The sequence below is a fragment of the Atractosteus spatula genome, chromosome 22, assembly GCF_055471065.1.
Source record: "Atractosteus spatula isolate fAtrSpa1 chromosome 22, fAtrSpa1.hap1, whole genome shotgun sequence".
NCBI classification, from domain to species: Eukaryota; Metazoa; Chordata; class Actinopteri; order Semionotiformes; family Lepisosteidae; genus Atractosteus; species Atractosteus spatula.
Window position 1 is genome coordinate 1,575,149 of NC_142727.1, and position 12,247 is coordinate 1,587,395.

General features: G+C 49.4%; 1 protein-coding gene across 1 annotated transcript; it reads right to left on the reverse strand.

Moving 5' to 3' along the window:
* Window positions 1–57: 57 nt before the first annotated feature.
* On the reverse strand, window positions 58–11,431 carry rap1gapl (RAP1 GTPase activating protein-like). The gene is made up of 19 exons (XM_088939494.1): window positions 11,225–11,431; window positions 10,643–10,675; window positions 10,452–10,545; window positions 10,056–10,091; window positions 9,320–9,367; window positions 8,941–9,126; window positions 8,000–8,094; window positions 7,767–7,845; window positions 7,105–7,158; window positions 5,807–5,890; window positions 4,696–4,796; window positions 4,359–4,488; window positions 4,079–4,231; window positions 3,401–3,472; window positions 2,673–2,759; window positions 2,310–2,465; window positions 1,992–2,090; window positions 1,809–1,840; window positions 58–1,218 (listed from the first exon to the last, which is right to left on the reverse strand). Exons 1-19 carry the CDS (start codon window positions 11,293–11,295, stop codon window positions 1,104–1,106), a joined length of 1,725 nt encoding a protein of 574 aa, XP_088795620.1. The 5' UTR covers window positions 11,296–11,431; the 3' UTR covers window positions 58–1,103.
* Window positions 11,432–12,247: the final 816 nt, after the last annotated feature.

A 12,247-nucleotide genomic window follows, 5' to 3' on the forward strand; every position in this document is an offset into this window, starting at 1 on the left:
TGGGAACTGTGTTGTTCCATCTATTACAGTAAATTAAAAAAAAAAACTAAATTTTATCACTGTGCACTTTATTTTGAGTTTCACAAAGGGGTCACAAACTCCTGATGTGTTCAGTATCTCAGATACATAGTTGGTTTAATTATTTAAACAACTGCATAATTGTTAAATATGCAATATTTCTAACCAGGATCCAGGGTGTTTATAAGTAATTGTACCTTTAATTAAGAGAATATTTTATGTGCACAAATATCTATTTATAATACTATACCATATGAATGGACACAGAATATTTCTTAAACATTTATGCGGCGCCCCTGGAGCAGTTGGGGTTGAGGGCCTTGCTCAGGGGCCCAGCGGAGTAGGATTCCTCTGCCAGCCACGGGATTTGAACCAGCAACCTTCCAGGAACAAGCACAGATCTTGAGCCACAGATCCACCGCTCCGCCCCTGCAATGTCCCTGCACTGTGCTATAATGAAATACTCGGTCCTGTATCGTGCTCCTCTGGCCTGCCCTCCAGCCTCCTGCCCTGTGCTGGTGTCGCTGTACTGTACAGTGGGCTGCAGAGCAATCAGGAGCAACCGATCGTGCCCCCAGAGCGCGCTCCAGTGCCCCCAGTTAACTTGCCCTCTGCCCAGTATCCCAGAGCCAAATGGCAGCAGGCAGACTCCCGCTGACCAGGCCACAGAGTTTCAAAAGGACGCCATCGGTCACTTTGGAGCCGCTGAACTATTTGCAGGCAAAATGAGAGCCACTACGACTTACGAAACACAGAATGTTGTCGAAACAGGACTGCTGTGGAATTGATCTGACCGTGTTTATTGGAGCTGACGAAGCATTATTTCACACTAGCAGACCTACAAAAGGCGAAGCAGACCGACTTTGCTGAAACAGCAGCTCTTAAAACTTACATCTAGCTCAAATCTAGTAATATCCTGGGAACCTTATACAGATATAGCCGACAGTGATAAAAAAAAATCGCTTCTGTCAATGGAGAGCTGTGCGTAGATGCTACCCACACTCCAGCACAGCCCAAGTCTGAGAGAGAGCCTGTCTGCATGTCACCGCCCGGATTTGACTGTCTGTTGATCAGTCCGCATCGGCCTACACTGCCTCCTCTGGGCCCCCGTGACCTTTGACCTCTTCGAGACTGCTGCTCTCATTGGACAGTGGGGTTGACGCAGGCGCGCCGGGACCTGGCTGCTGATTGGACGGTTCGCTGAAGGGGCAAAAACAGAAGAATGAGCGTCACAAGGATGTCCTTTGAGGGTATTCATGCTTGTTATGATGTTGTGTCTCACCATTATTCTGCAGGAACTCTGCAAGATTTGTTTCTGTGCTCCAGACAGCCAGGGTCTCAAGAACGGTGGTGTGGGTTTCTGTATCTTGTGTCTGATTTGGCTACATAAGGTGGAAACAGGGACTTTGGATTGCCAAGGTTGACCCCAGTTAAACTGGCTAAACTGTCTGATTTTGTATCGTATATATGGCCACAAACCGTTCCTAACCACCCATACGACAAGGTATGTTTTTGTATGGAAATGTTGCTCATATTCAAAGATAAAAGCCTGTGGCTATGCTTGAGAAAGAGAGAGAGAGACCCACGTTCTTCACTGCAATCAAGAAGTCTCCAGCTTGATTGGGCAGAGGTGTGCGGTGTTCTGGGAAGGGTCTGACCCTTTTCAGTGTGCCACTATGTGTCTGCGTGAGTGAGTCTGCGTGTATCTTGGTGTCCGGGAGTCAGTGTCAGGAGTCTGGGTGTGTCCGTGTCCTTCGGAGCAAGTGTTAGTGCGTCTCCCTGCCTTTTACCTTTCCGGCTCCTTCTCTGCCGCCGACGAGGCCTGGGGAGAGAGGGAAAGAAGAGGGAGGGGTTAACACCGATACAGACTGACTTTCCAAACATTTTCAGCACGTTCATCTTACACCGACAGGGAGGCAGCAAGTCGGGAAGGAGAGATGGAGGGAGAGAGAGAAATTATCTCGGGTTCTCACAGAAATCTGGGGTCCTCTCTGTTTCTGGGGAGACCCTCCTGACACCTTCCTGGGACCCCCCAAAGTATCAAATGAGTGGCTGCGCACCCTGATTGCTCTCTGATGGGAAGAGGCAGAGAAAAATGGTGATTGAGACAGACCACAATGCTAATACAATACTACTAAGAGAGAAAATGGTGTACTTTAATACAGACCCTAGAGACACACCTCACACACAGAGATTAATACAGACCCTAATATAGACCCCAGAGACACTCCTCACAAAGAGAGATTAATACAGACCCTGATATAGACCCTAGAGACACTCCTCACACTTACCTTGAAGTTTTCAATGAACCCCCCTCCACTCCCCCCACTTTCTCCCCTTCCTGGCCCTCCATTGGAGTTAGAGGGTGGGGCTGCTCCCAGCATGCAGCAGGATCTGGCTGACAGATCAGACTGTAAGCTCTCGAGCAGAGAAGAGCGCGTACGAACCTGAGAGAGGGGTAACGGGGAGTGACACAGGCATGAGAAAGCACATGGTTATACTGATTAAGTGGTGCTGATGCAGGCACACAAACACATAACACACAAACACACACACACACAGATAAACAGACACATGAACAAACACACACAGACACATTTTCGAACCCGGACGGACAGGCAGACACACAGAGAAACAGAGAGACGCAGGCAGACCTCCAGCCTGCGGAATCGCTCGGCTCTGTAGCAGCTGATCTCGGCATTGATGAGTTTGATCAAGAGGAACTCCCTCAGCCGATGGCGCTGCAGAGAGAGACAGAAGGAGGGATTTTCAGGAGAGTCCCTGGCCTTTCCCCCTCCCAGGAAGGGCATGAAGGATTCGACTGCCCAGCTCATTTCCCACACATCTGTCTGACGGACAGGAAAAGCAACTGCGCCAAGATCTAGTCTGCAGAGCAGAACAGGACCAACGTGCTGTTCGTCAGAATAGGAAGGATGAACTCCTGGATTTCCCCTCTGTGGCTGATTTTCAGTACCAGTCTCCAGTAATAGGCGCAGCGTCTTCCAGCGAACGTGATAATACTCTTCCCCCAGGAAAGGTGCTGATCACTTCGGAGTCGTGCACTCGGTATGTATCTATTGTTGAGAGGGTCTCTGTGAACTGCGTACACGCTTTGTCTGCTGATGCTACAGTATTTATACACCAGAGCGGAGACATACAACCGTCAGCCGGCTCCTGCTCCTATTCCCCTTGAACCTCACCGTTGTGCCATTTTCTGCTGTTGATTTCACCCGTCCTAAACATCTTATTCACTGCGGCAGGACAAGCTGCCAGGCTGGTCAATCACCCCCCTCCCCCATTGCTCTGTTCAGATCTTAAACGACGGATTTATAGCCACTCACTCCGAAATGCCACTCATCTGCATTTGAAACCACCTCCCTACCTCTTTGAAAACGGGGGGGTCGGGGAGGGGGGGCCCAAAGTGAGGCACGTCCTCTCGGGCGGTCACTGACACCTGCGGAAACAAGACAGCACCGTGCACACTGTGATTCACACCGAGGCAGGATAAACAGGTCAGAATCTAGAAAATATTGCAACTCCTTCTTATCCTTTTTCCTCTATGGCTTTTCAATCACTTAGGAATGTTTTGCCGGTACACTTAAGAGTTAGGGTCGATATTAGGGTTTCTAGTAATTTCTGTGTGTGAAGAGTGTCTCTAGGGTCTGTATTAGAAACTGTGTTCATCTTTATGTGTGAGGTGTGCCTCTAGGGTCTATATTAGGGATTGTATAAATCTCTGTGCGAGGAGTGTCTCTAGGGTCTATATTAGGGTCTGTATTAATCTCTGTGTGTGAGGAGTGTCTCTAGGGTCTATATTAGGGTCTGTATTAATCTCTGTGTGTGAGGAGTGTCTCTGGGGTCTGTATTAGGGTCTATATTAATCTTTGTGTGTGAGGAGTGTCTCTGGGGTCTATATTAGGGTCTGTATTAATCTCTGTGTGTGAGGAGTGTCTCTGGGGTCTATACAAGGGTACACCATTTTCCCTCTGGGTCAGCAGTATTGTATTAATGTTGTTGTCTAATTTATATTGGGCATATATTAACACCCCTACCCCTTTACCTGGTACATCTCCTCATTATTTCTCTCTACTCTCCTGACAACAACAAAAGCATGCAGGAAGTGAGACGTGATGATGTCAGGGAGGAAAGGAGTTTCTCCTTCCTGGTAGACCAATGAGACAATGTCATTCCCAATATGTCTCTTCCTCTGCAACTGGAAAAGAAGACGAGAGAATGAAAAATGGAAATGTACTCCCCGCCTGGGCACTTCTGTAGATTAAACATTGCAGTATGAGAAAAATAAAACAGGAAAAGGAAAAAAAACAGGAGAAAGCACAGACCTGTTGGCAGTCACCCTCAGTAAATGGAAGTTTTGTTGACACATGAAACATAACTTGTCTGCCGTGAAAGGATGTGAAGACAGATTGACTTCCAGTTTGTCCATAGCTCACGTCAAGCCCACCTCGAAACCTGAAAAGAGTTAATTTAGACCCTAGAGACACTGCTCACACACAAAGATTAAGATTGACACTAATATAAACTCCTAACACACAGATTAATGCAGACTGACAAATACAGAAATGAATAGACTGTAATATAGACCCTGAAGTCACACATCAGAGACATCATGTAGGCAACAATAAAAACTGAAATACAAATCCAACTATACTGCATCACCCTGTGAATCCAGAGAGGGAAACCGTCTCCCCCAGAATGGACAAAAAGTCCACGAATTCTTCACTCTCTTCGCAGTTACCCAGTATGGCCTCTTCTGAGAGCTGAAAGACAGCGAGACAGTGAGCCAGGGAGGAACAAGCAGGCAGAGTCCGAGGTGCAGGGGGACACACAATCCCACCCGAGTCAGACAGAGAGACAGTGGGACAGTGGGACAGTGTGGTGAGCAGAACTGGAGTGGGGCAGATGGGCAGGACTGAGCCCAAAGAAAAGCAAGTGGACAGACAAAAGACTACAGCCTTCTGTTGTAAAAAATGTTCATTTGTTTGAATGGCTGTATGGGTGTTACATAAAGGAAATACACCCGTAGATAATTATTAACAACATGACATGCGTCGTCTTTATCATTGCTCGAGATTTAAGATCCCAGGATCTCGGGGAACACGAGCCACGTTAATCACAGAATCTCGCGATCTGAAAACGCCACTAGCAGTGGATGTGGTATAACGGACACAGTGGGCAGACAAGTATACTGACAGAGCAATTAAAGATTCAACAGACTGATCTCGCTGACAGTCTGAGGGGCAGCTGAGGGACTGCTCCGTTCTGGACATGGTGGGGAGCTGCCCAGCTGCTTCATCCAATTCCAGGTCGCAGGGGAGCCAGAGCCTATCCTGGCAAGCAACGAGCACACAAGGCAGGGTACACCCTGGGGGGGATGGCAGTCCATCACAGGGCACACAGACACACTCACAGCAGGACCAATTTAGGGCAATTAACCCTACCAGCGTGTTTCTGGACTGTGTGAGAGAGCTGGAAAAGCTGGAGCACTCAGAGGAAACCCATGCAAACATGGGGAGAACATGCAAACTCCACACAGATAGCACCCCAGAAATCAACCCCAGGGAAACAGTGCTGCCAGGCAGACCACTGCTCTACTGTGCCACCCAACAACTGGTATATTTCTCTAAATTTAACAAAGCTGTGGAGCTGTGATGTAGGGCACCCCCTTGTAACCCTGTCACAGTGAAAGAACCACATACAGACAGACCACACGTTCTGGAGACACAGTCACAGTCATGGAAAAGACAAGTGCATGGAGGAACATCCCAACCTGGCCCTCTCGCTGATACAGCACTCCGAATTTAAAGTTTTCTGATATCCTGTGCTCGTCAAACGCTGCAATCAGCTCTGGTGCCTGAGAGAGACGAATGAGGAGTTAATACAGACTCCCCTGACCAACTGGATACTACAAAACTGGCCTAAGCTGACTGGATCATACAGCAGATTAAAACCAGCTGGCTGTGCACAACAGAAAATTTATACTGACTGACTGGACACTACAGCACAGTGACCCTGACTGGACACTACAGCACAGAGACACTGACTGACTGACTGGACACTACAGCACAGTGACCCTGACTGACTGGACACTACAGCACAGAGACACTGACTGACTGACTGGACACTACAGCACAGTGACCCTGACTGACTGACTGGACACTACAGCACAGTGACCCTGACTGACTGACTGGACACTACAGCACAGAGACACTGACTGACTGACTGGACACTACAGCACAGTGACCCTGACTGACTGACTGGACACTACAGCACAGAGACACTGACTGACTGGACACTACAGCACAGAGACACTGACTGACTGACTGGACACTACAGCACAGAGACACTGACTGACTGGACACTACAGCACAGTGACCCTGACTGACTGGACACTACAGCACAGAGACACTGACTGACTGACTGGACACTACAGCACAGAGACACTGACTGACTGGACACTACAGCACAGTGACCCTGACTGACTGGACACTACAGCACAGTGACACTGACTGACTGACTGGACACTACAGCACAGTGACCCTGACTGACTGGACACTACAGCACAGTGACACTGACTGACTGACTGGACACTACAGCACAGAGACACTGACTGACTGACTGACTGGACACTACAGCACAGTGACACTGACTGACTGGACACTACAGCACAGAGACACTGACTGACTGACTGGACACTACAGCACAGAGACACTGACTGACTGACTGGACACTACAGCACAGTGACACTGACTGACTGGACACTACAGCACAGAGACACTGACTGACTGGACACTACAGCACAGTGACACTGACTGACTGACTGGACACTACAGCACAGTGACCCTGACTGACTGGACACTACAGCACAGTGACACTGACTGACTGACTGGACACTACAGCACAGAGACACTGACTGACTGACTGGACACTACAGCACAGTGACCCTGACTGACTGACTGGACACTACAGCACAGTGACCCTGACTGACTGGACACTACAGCACAGAGACACTGACTGACTGGACACTACAGCACAGAGACCCTGAAGGAGAGAGAAAGGGAGATTTACCTTGGGGTAACTGACTGCCTCGAACTTCGATACTGTCACTGAGTCACAAAGCAACTGCAAATACGAAAGAACAAAAGCAGCACTTCACGACTGTGATCCTGTGACGGGCTCCACAATCTGCCGTGTCGAAAACTGCTTGTGAACCGAGAACTCCCTCTGCTGCTACTACTGCGGCTGCTGCCAACGTTAGGAATTACTAATGCTGATCTACTGTGACAGGCGATCTACAACCGGTACACCAGCAGCTAATCTTATGGTCACTGGGCCATTACAGCACCAAAATAGCACCATCTTTCGGATGAGACGTTAAACTGAGGTCCTAGGGGTGTAACCCTGGTGTCCTGGCCAAATTTCCCCCTGGCCTTTACCAGTCATGGCCTCCTAATAATCCCTAATAATCTAATATTATTTATTATTATTGCACAGTCCCTAGTTAGACCCTGCGTGCACACTGAAGCTCACAAGGCACTGTGCCTGACTGTGCCCAAGATGGGGTGACACATTGGTGGTGAGAGTGGGATTCCCCATTAGCTGTAAAGCACTTTGAGTGGAGTGTCCAGAAATGAGCTACAGCAGTGTTAGGATTTTTCTTTTTTTTATTATTATGAGCACCTACTGCACCCACTGCCACTCTGGGGAGAGAGGGAGACAGGGAGAGAGACCTTGGCCAGCTGCACCGCGCTGGGGAACTCGGGGAAGAGGGAGAGGTGGAAGACGCCATGGAGGCTGCACTCCTTCATCCTGAGGGGGGAGAAGGGGGAGAGACAGAAATGGACACACGCGCAGTGAGAAAAGAACAGAAGCGAAGAGAAGAGCGCCCCCCTCACGGGGAGCAGGCTCAGCGGGGGAACTGCAGGCTGGTGGCGGGGAGACGAGGGGAGGGGACGGAGCTGACCTCAGGATGACGTGCACGCTGTCCTCTTCGTCCACGCGCACTGAGAGGACGAGGGAGCCAAGGGAGGGATCGACCGCCGTGAAGGACTGATGATACTGAGAGAAAGAGGAACAGAGGGGGCGTTTAACACTGACACAGCTGGACAACGTCGGGGCCGTGCAGCACATTACAGCACATTAGCACAGCGATCCTGAGAGGCCGACAGCAGAGAGGCACTGTCCGGTAGATACAGCTCACAAGGGTAAACCATCATGAAACTGAGAGGTAGATACTAGGCACAGTGCACAGCACGCAGAGGGATCAACGCTGTGTGTGTATACTGTCCCTGCACTGACAGGCTAGCACAGCTGAGCCTGTTTAGACTTTAAGAGAGAAGATTATGGTGGACCTGAGACAAATACTCAAAACCTTTTCTATAGAAGGGCTTTTATTTCAATGGTACTGTGTGCCTCTTGGCTTTCCTAATGTAGTCCACCCCCATCTACTACCACAATGTGTTTTTTTGTTGCTGTTCTGTAGAGTGCTTTGAGAAGCCTCTCTGAAAGGCACTCTATAAAAATAAAGTGTGTTATTATGTAAAACCCTCAAAGGTACTGACGGACTTCTTCAGAACGAACAGTGACACACGAACCAGAGGGCAGAAGAAGGAACGACAGCGGCGTGCATTTAGAACTGAGGACGGGAGGCGTGTCTTTACACAGAGAGGTGTGGGAGAGTGGAACGAGCCGCTTCCAATCAGGGGACAGAGGGCACTACTTCACACAGAGGGTTGTGGGAGGGTGCAGCAAGCTGGCCCCGCCCTGTGGGTGAAGTTGATTCCCTGGCTTCTCTCAGGAAACTGCTGGATGATCACCACCGAACGGGCGCCTCTTGTTTTTTCATAGCTTGTCTCACGTTCCCCGAACCAGCCTTTCAGACAGACTGGGGGCTCTTGCACTGACCGTGTGTCTGAACGAGTCTCTGTACAGGGTGGCGCTGGGGTCTCTGTCCATGATGTCACAGGGGCCCGGCTCCGCCTCGGGCCCCGGGGGAGGGGGCGCACCCTCGCAGCGCGGCGGTGGCTCGATCCAGTATCCGCCGGCCTTGGGGGGCAAGACCAGAGGAAGGGGGCCGCCGATCTTGAGGAACTGCGGACGCGCACAGACCGTTACAGAGGGAAGGACACGCGCGCCCCGCGCACGCACTCACGCACAAGACTGTGTTCGGGGAGCTACTGCCCCCGCAGAAGCAACCAACAGCGGCAGCTGCTGTGTGCATGCTGACACAGCCGTGACGACGGACGTGCCTGTACCGGTACTGACGGAGTGACAGGATCGCTACCTTGAAAGGGGGCGGAAACTCACAGCGCTGCTCGTCTAAGCGGCTTCCCTGAGGATAGAGACAACTTCATGGAAGGTGTGCTTCAGAAGATTAAGATTAATCAATGAAGAGAGCGAAACGGACTGATGATGAGATTAATGTAGACCCTAGAGACATACTTAAAACACAGAGATTAATACAGACTCTAGAGACACTCTTTACACACAGAGATTAATACAGACCCTAATACAGACCCTAGAGACACTCCTCATGCACAGAGATTAATACAGACCCTAATATAGACCCTAGAGACACTCCTCACACACTGAGATTAATACAGACCCTAATATAGACCCTAGAGACACTCCTCACACACTGAGATTAATACAGACCCTAATATAGACCCTAGAGACACACCTCACACACAGCGATTAATACAGACCGTAATACAGACCCCAGAGATACTCCTCACACACTGAGATTAATACAGACCCTAATACAGACCCCAGAGACACTCCTCACACACAGAGATTAATACAGACCCTAGAGACACTCCTCACACACAGATTAATACAGACCCTAATACAGACCTTAGAGACACTCCTCACACACAGAGATTAATAAAGAGCCTAATGTAGACACTAGAGATACTCCTCACACTTACCTTGAAGTTTTCAATGAACCCCCATCCACACAGATTCATGCAGACATTCAAGACACATCTAAAACACCGAGAAAGAAAATCTTTTAAAAATACCTGTAATTTCTCAATGATCTCAAACAGATCTGATGCCTGAAACAAAAGCGCATAGAAATATCAGTGAAAAAAGCAGAGATATAGTCTGCTTTTGAGACGCTAGGTCCGTAATTCACCAACATTGACAGACTGACTGACTGGAGAGGCGCTACAGTACATTAATACTGGACTCACAGAGAGGGGGAGAAAAGAGATGGAACACAGCTATTTCCCTCTCAAACATTACCGAGGAAGGTGGAAACATAGCTCAGAGACACAGATGTGGACAGACACACAGACTTGGACACACTGAGACACGGACTCACAGACGCTCTGACTTGGAAAGTCAGACCACTTTGTGCCGTTACAGATTTTTAATTAAAAAAAATACAACATTCTGTTAAGAGATTGTTTTACCTTCTGCGATAAATTTCCACTCAGTAGTGATTTGTTTTCACTAGTTGGGGAGTCAAGTATATCAAGAATACTGTGTTCAAATGTCTCCGGTCTGCTGTGAAATTCGGAACATCACATTATTAATTACACATGGATGCGTACGTGCATGCTCTCGGTCATCCTCTCTTTATGGAATAAAATAAGGGTCTTACCAGTTGACTGCTGGACAGATGAACTTGTCAACCCTGCAATTAGTAAGGTAATTGATTTGTGAATTGGTATTATGTTATTGCAATTAATAAAGCATCATAATGATCATACGGGACAGGAGACAATGAGACAGAAAGATAACAGAGGATCTCTCAATATTAAACACACTCAACAGGACAGGAGACAGTGAGAGATTGCAGAGAATCCTTCAGTAATAAACACTCAACAGGACAGGAGACACAGTGAGAGGAGACTGCAGAGAATCCTTCAGTAATAAGCACACAACAGGACAGGAGACACAGTGAGAGGAGACTGCAGAGAATCCTTCAGTAATAAACGCTCAACAGGACAGGAGACACAGTGAGAGGAGACTGCAGAGAATCCTTCAGTAATAAACGCTCAACAGGACAGCAGACACAGTGAGAGGAGACTGCGGAGAATCCTTCAGTAATAAACACACACATTGGGACAGGAGACACAGGATTTAATCCATGTCGCAGCAATAGGAACATGCCACACTGTAGCTGGCATGGGTGATCTCCCTGCTCCACTGAGAACAAGCTGAACTGTCTGAACTGACTCACCCTCCATAAGCACCGAAGGTAAAGCTCCGTTTCCGTGAAAAGAGCTTGTCGCTGGGCTTGTCCTGCTCCATGTCTCGGGGCTGTGTGCGCCGTGCTGTCGGAGCCGGTCACTGCTCCGTTAACCTCAGCGCTTCTCCTCTGCCCTCCCCCCGGCGCTGCCCCCTACCTCCCTGCCATTTCATCTCCTTCTGTTTCCTTCCCTGCCTCACGCTGGGGCTGGAACAGCTAGAGTTAACCCCTTCACTGCCAGAGGGGTGTCGCTGGAGCGCAGACACACAGACAGGCCGACCCCAGCAATCAGGCAGACATGCACTGCCCACTGACACACACCAGCAATCAGGCAGACACACACTGACACACACCAACAATCAGGCAGACACACACTGACACACACAAGCAATCAGGCAGACACACACTGACACACAATCAGCAGACACATACATTCAATCAGGCAGACACACACTGACACACAATCAGCAGAGACATACACTCAACCAGGCAGACACACACTGACACACACAGGCAATCAGCAGACCCACACAAGCAATCAGGCCGACAGAAACCCAGAAACTAACACAAGCAATCAGGCAGACACACACGAGCAATCAGGCAGAGAGACACACAAAAAAATCAGACAGACACCGACACAGTCACACACAAGCAATCACAGACAGACGCACAAGCTATCAGGCAGACGCACTCAGAGAGACAGACAATCAGCCGCAGATGGAGACAGTCAGACAGAGAGAGGCGAGATATTATAGCAGCGACTGTGGCGTGGTTACCCTTTCAGAGTCTGAGGCTCATCAATTATTAACAGCACCTCAGTGGGAGAGAGGATACAGTGCCAGCAGGGGAGAGAGACTGAGGGCAAGGGAGAGCAGGAGGGAGGAGAGAGGGGGAGACAGGGAGAGGAGGGGGACAGGGAGAGCAGGAGGGAGGGCACCCCGGAGCCACCCGAGCGACAGACAGCTGCCACTGCACTCAGGGATCCCGGGTTCGACTCCAGGCTGGGGCCCCTTG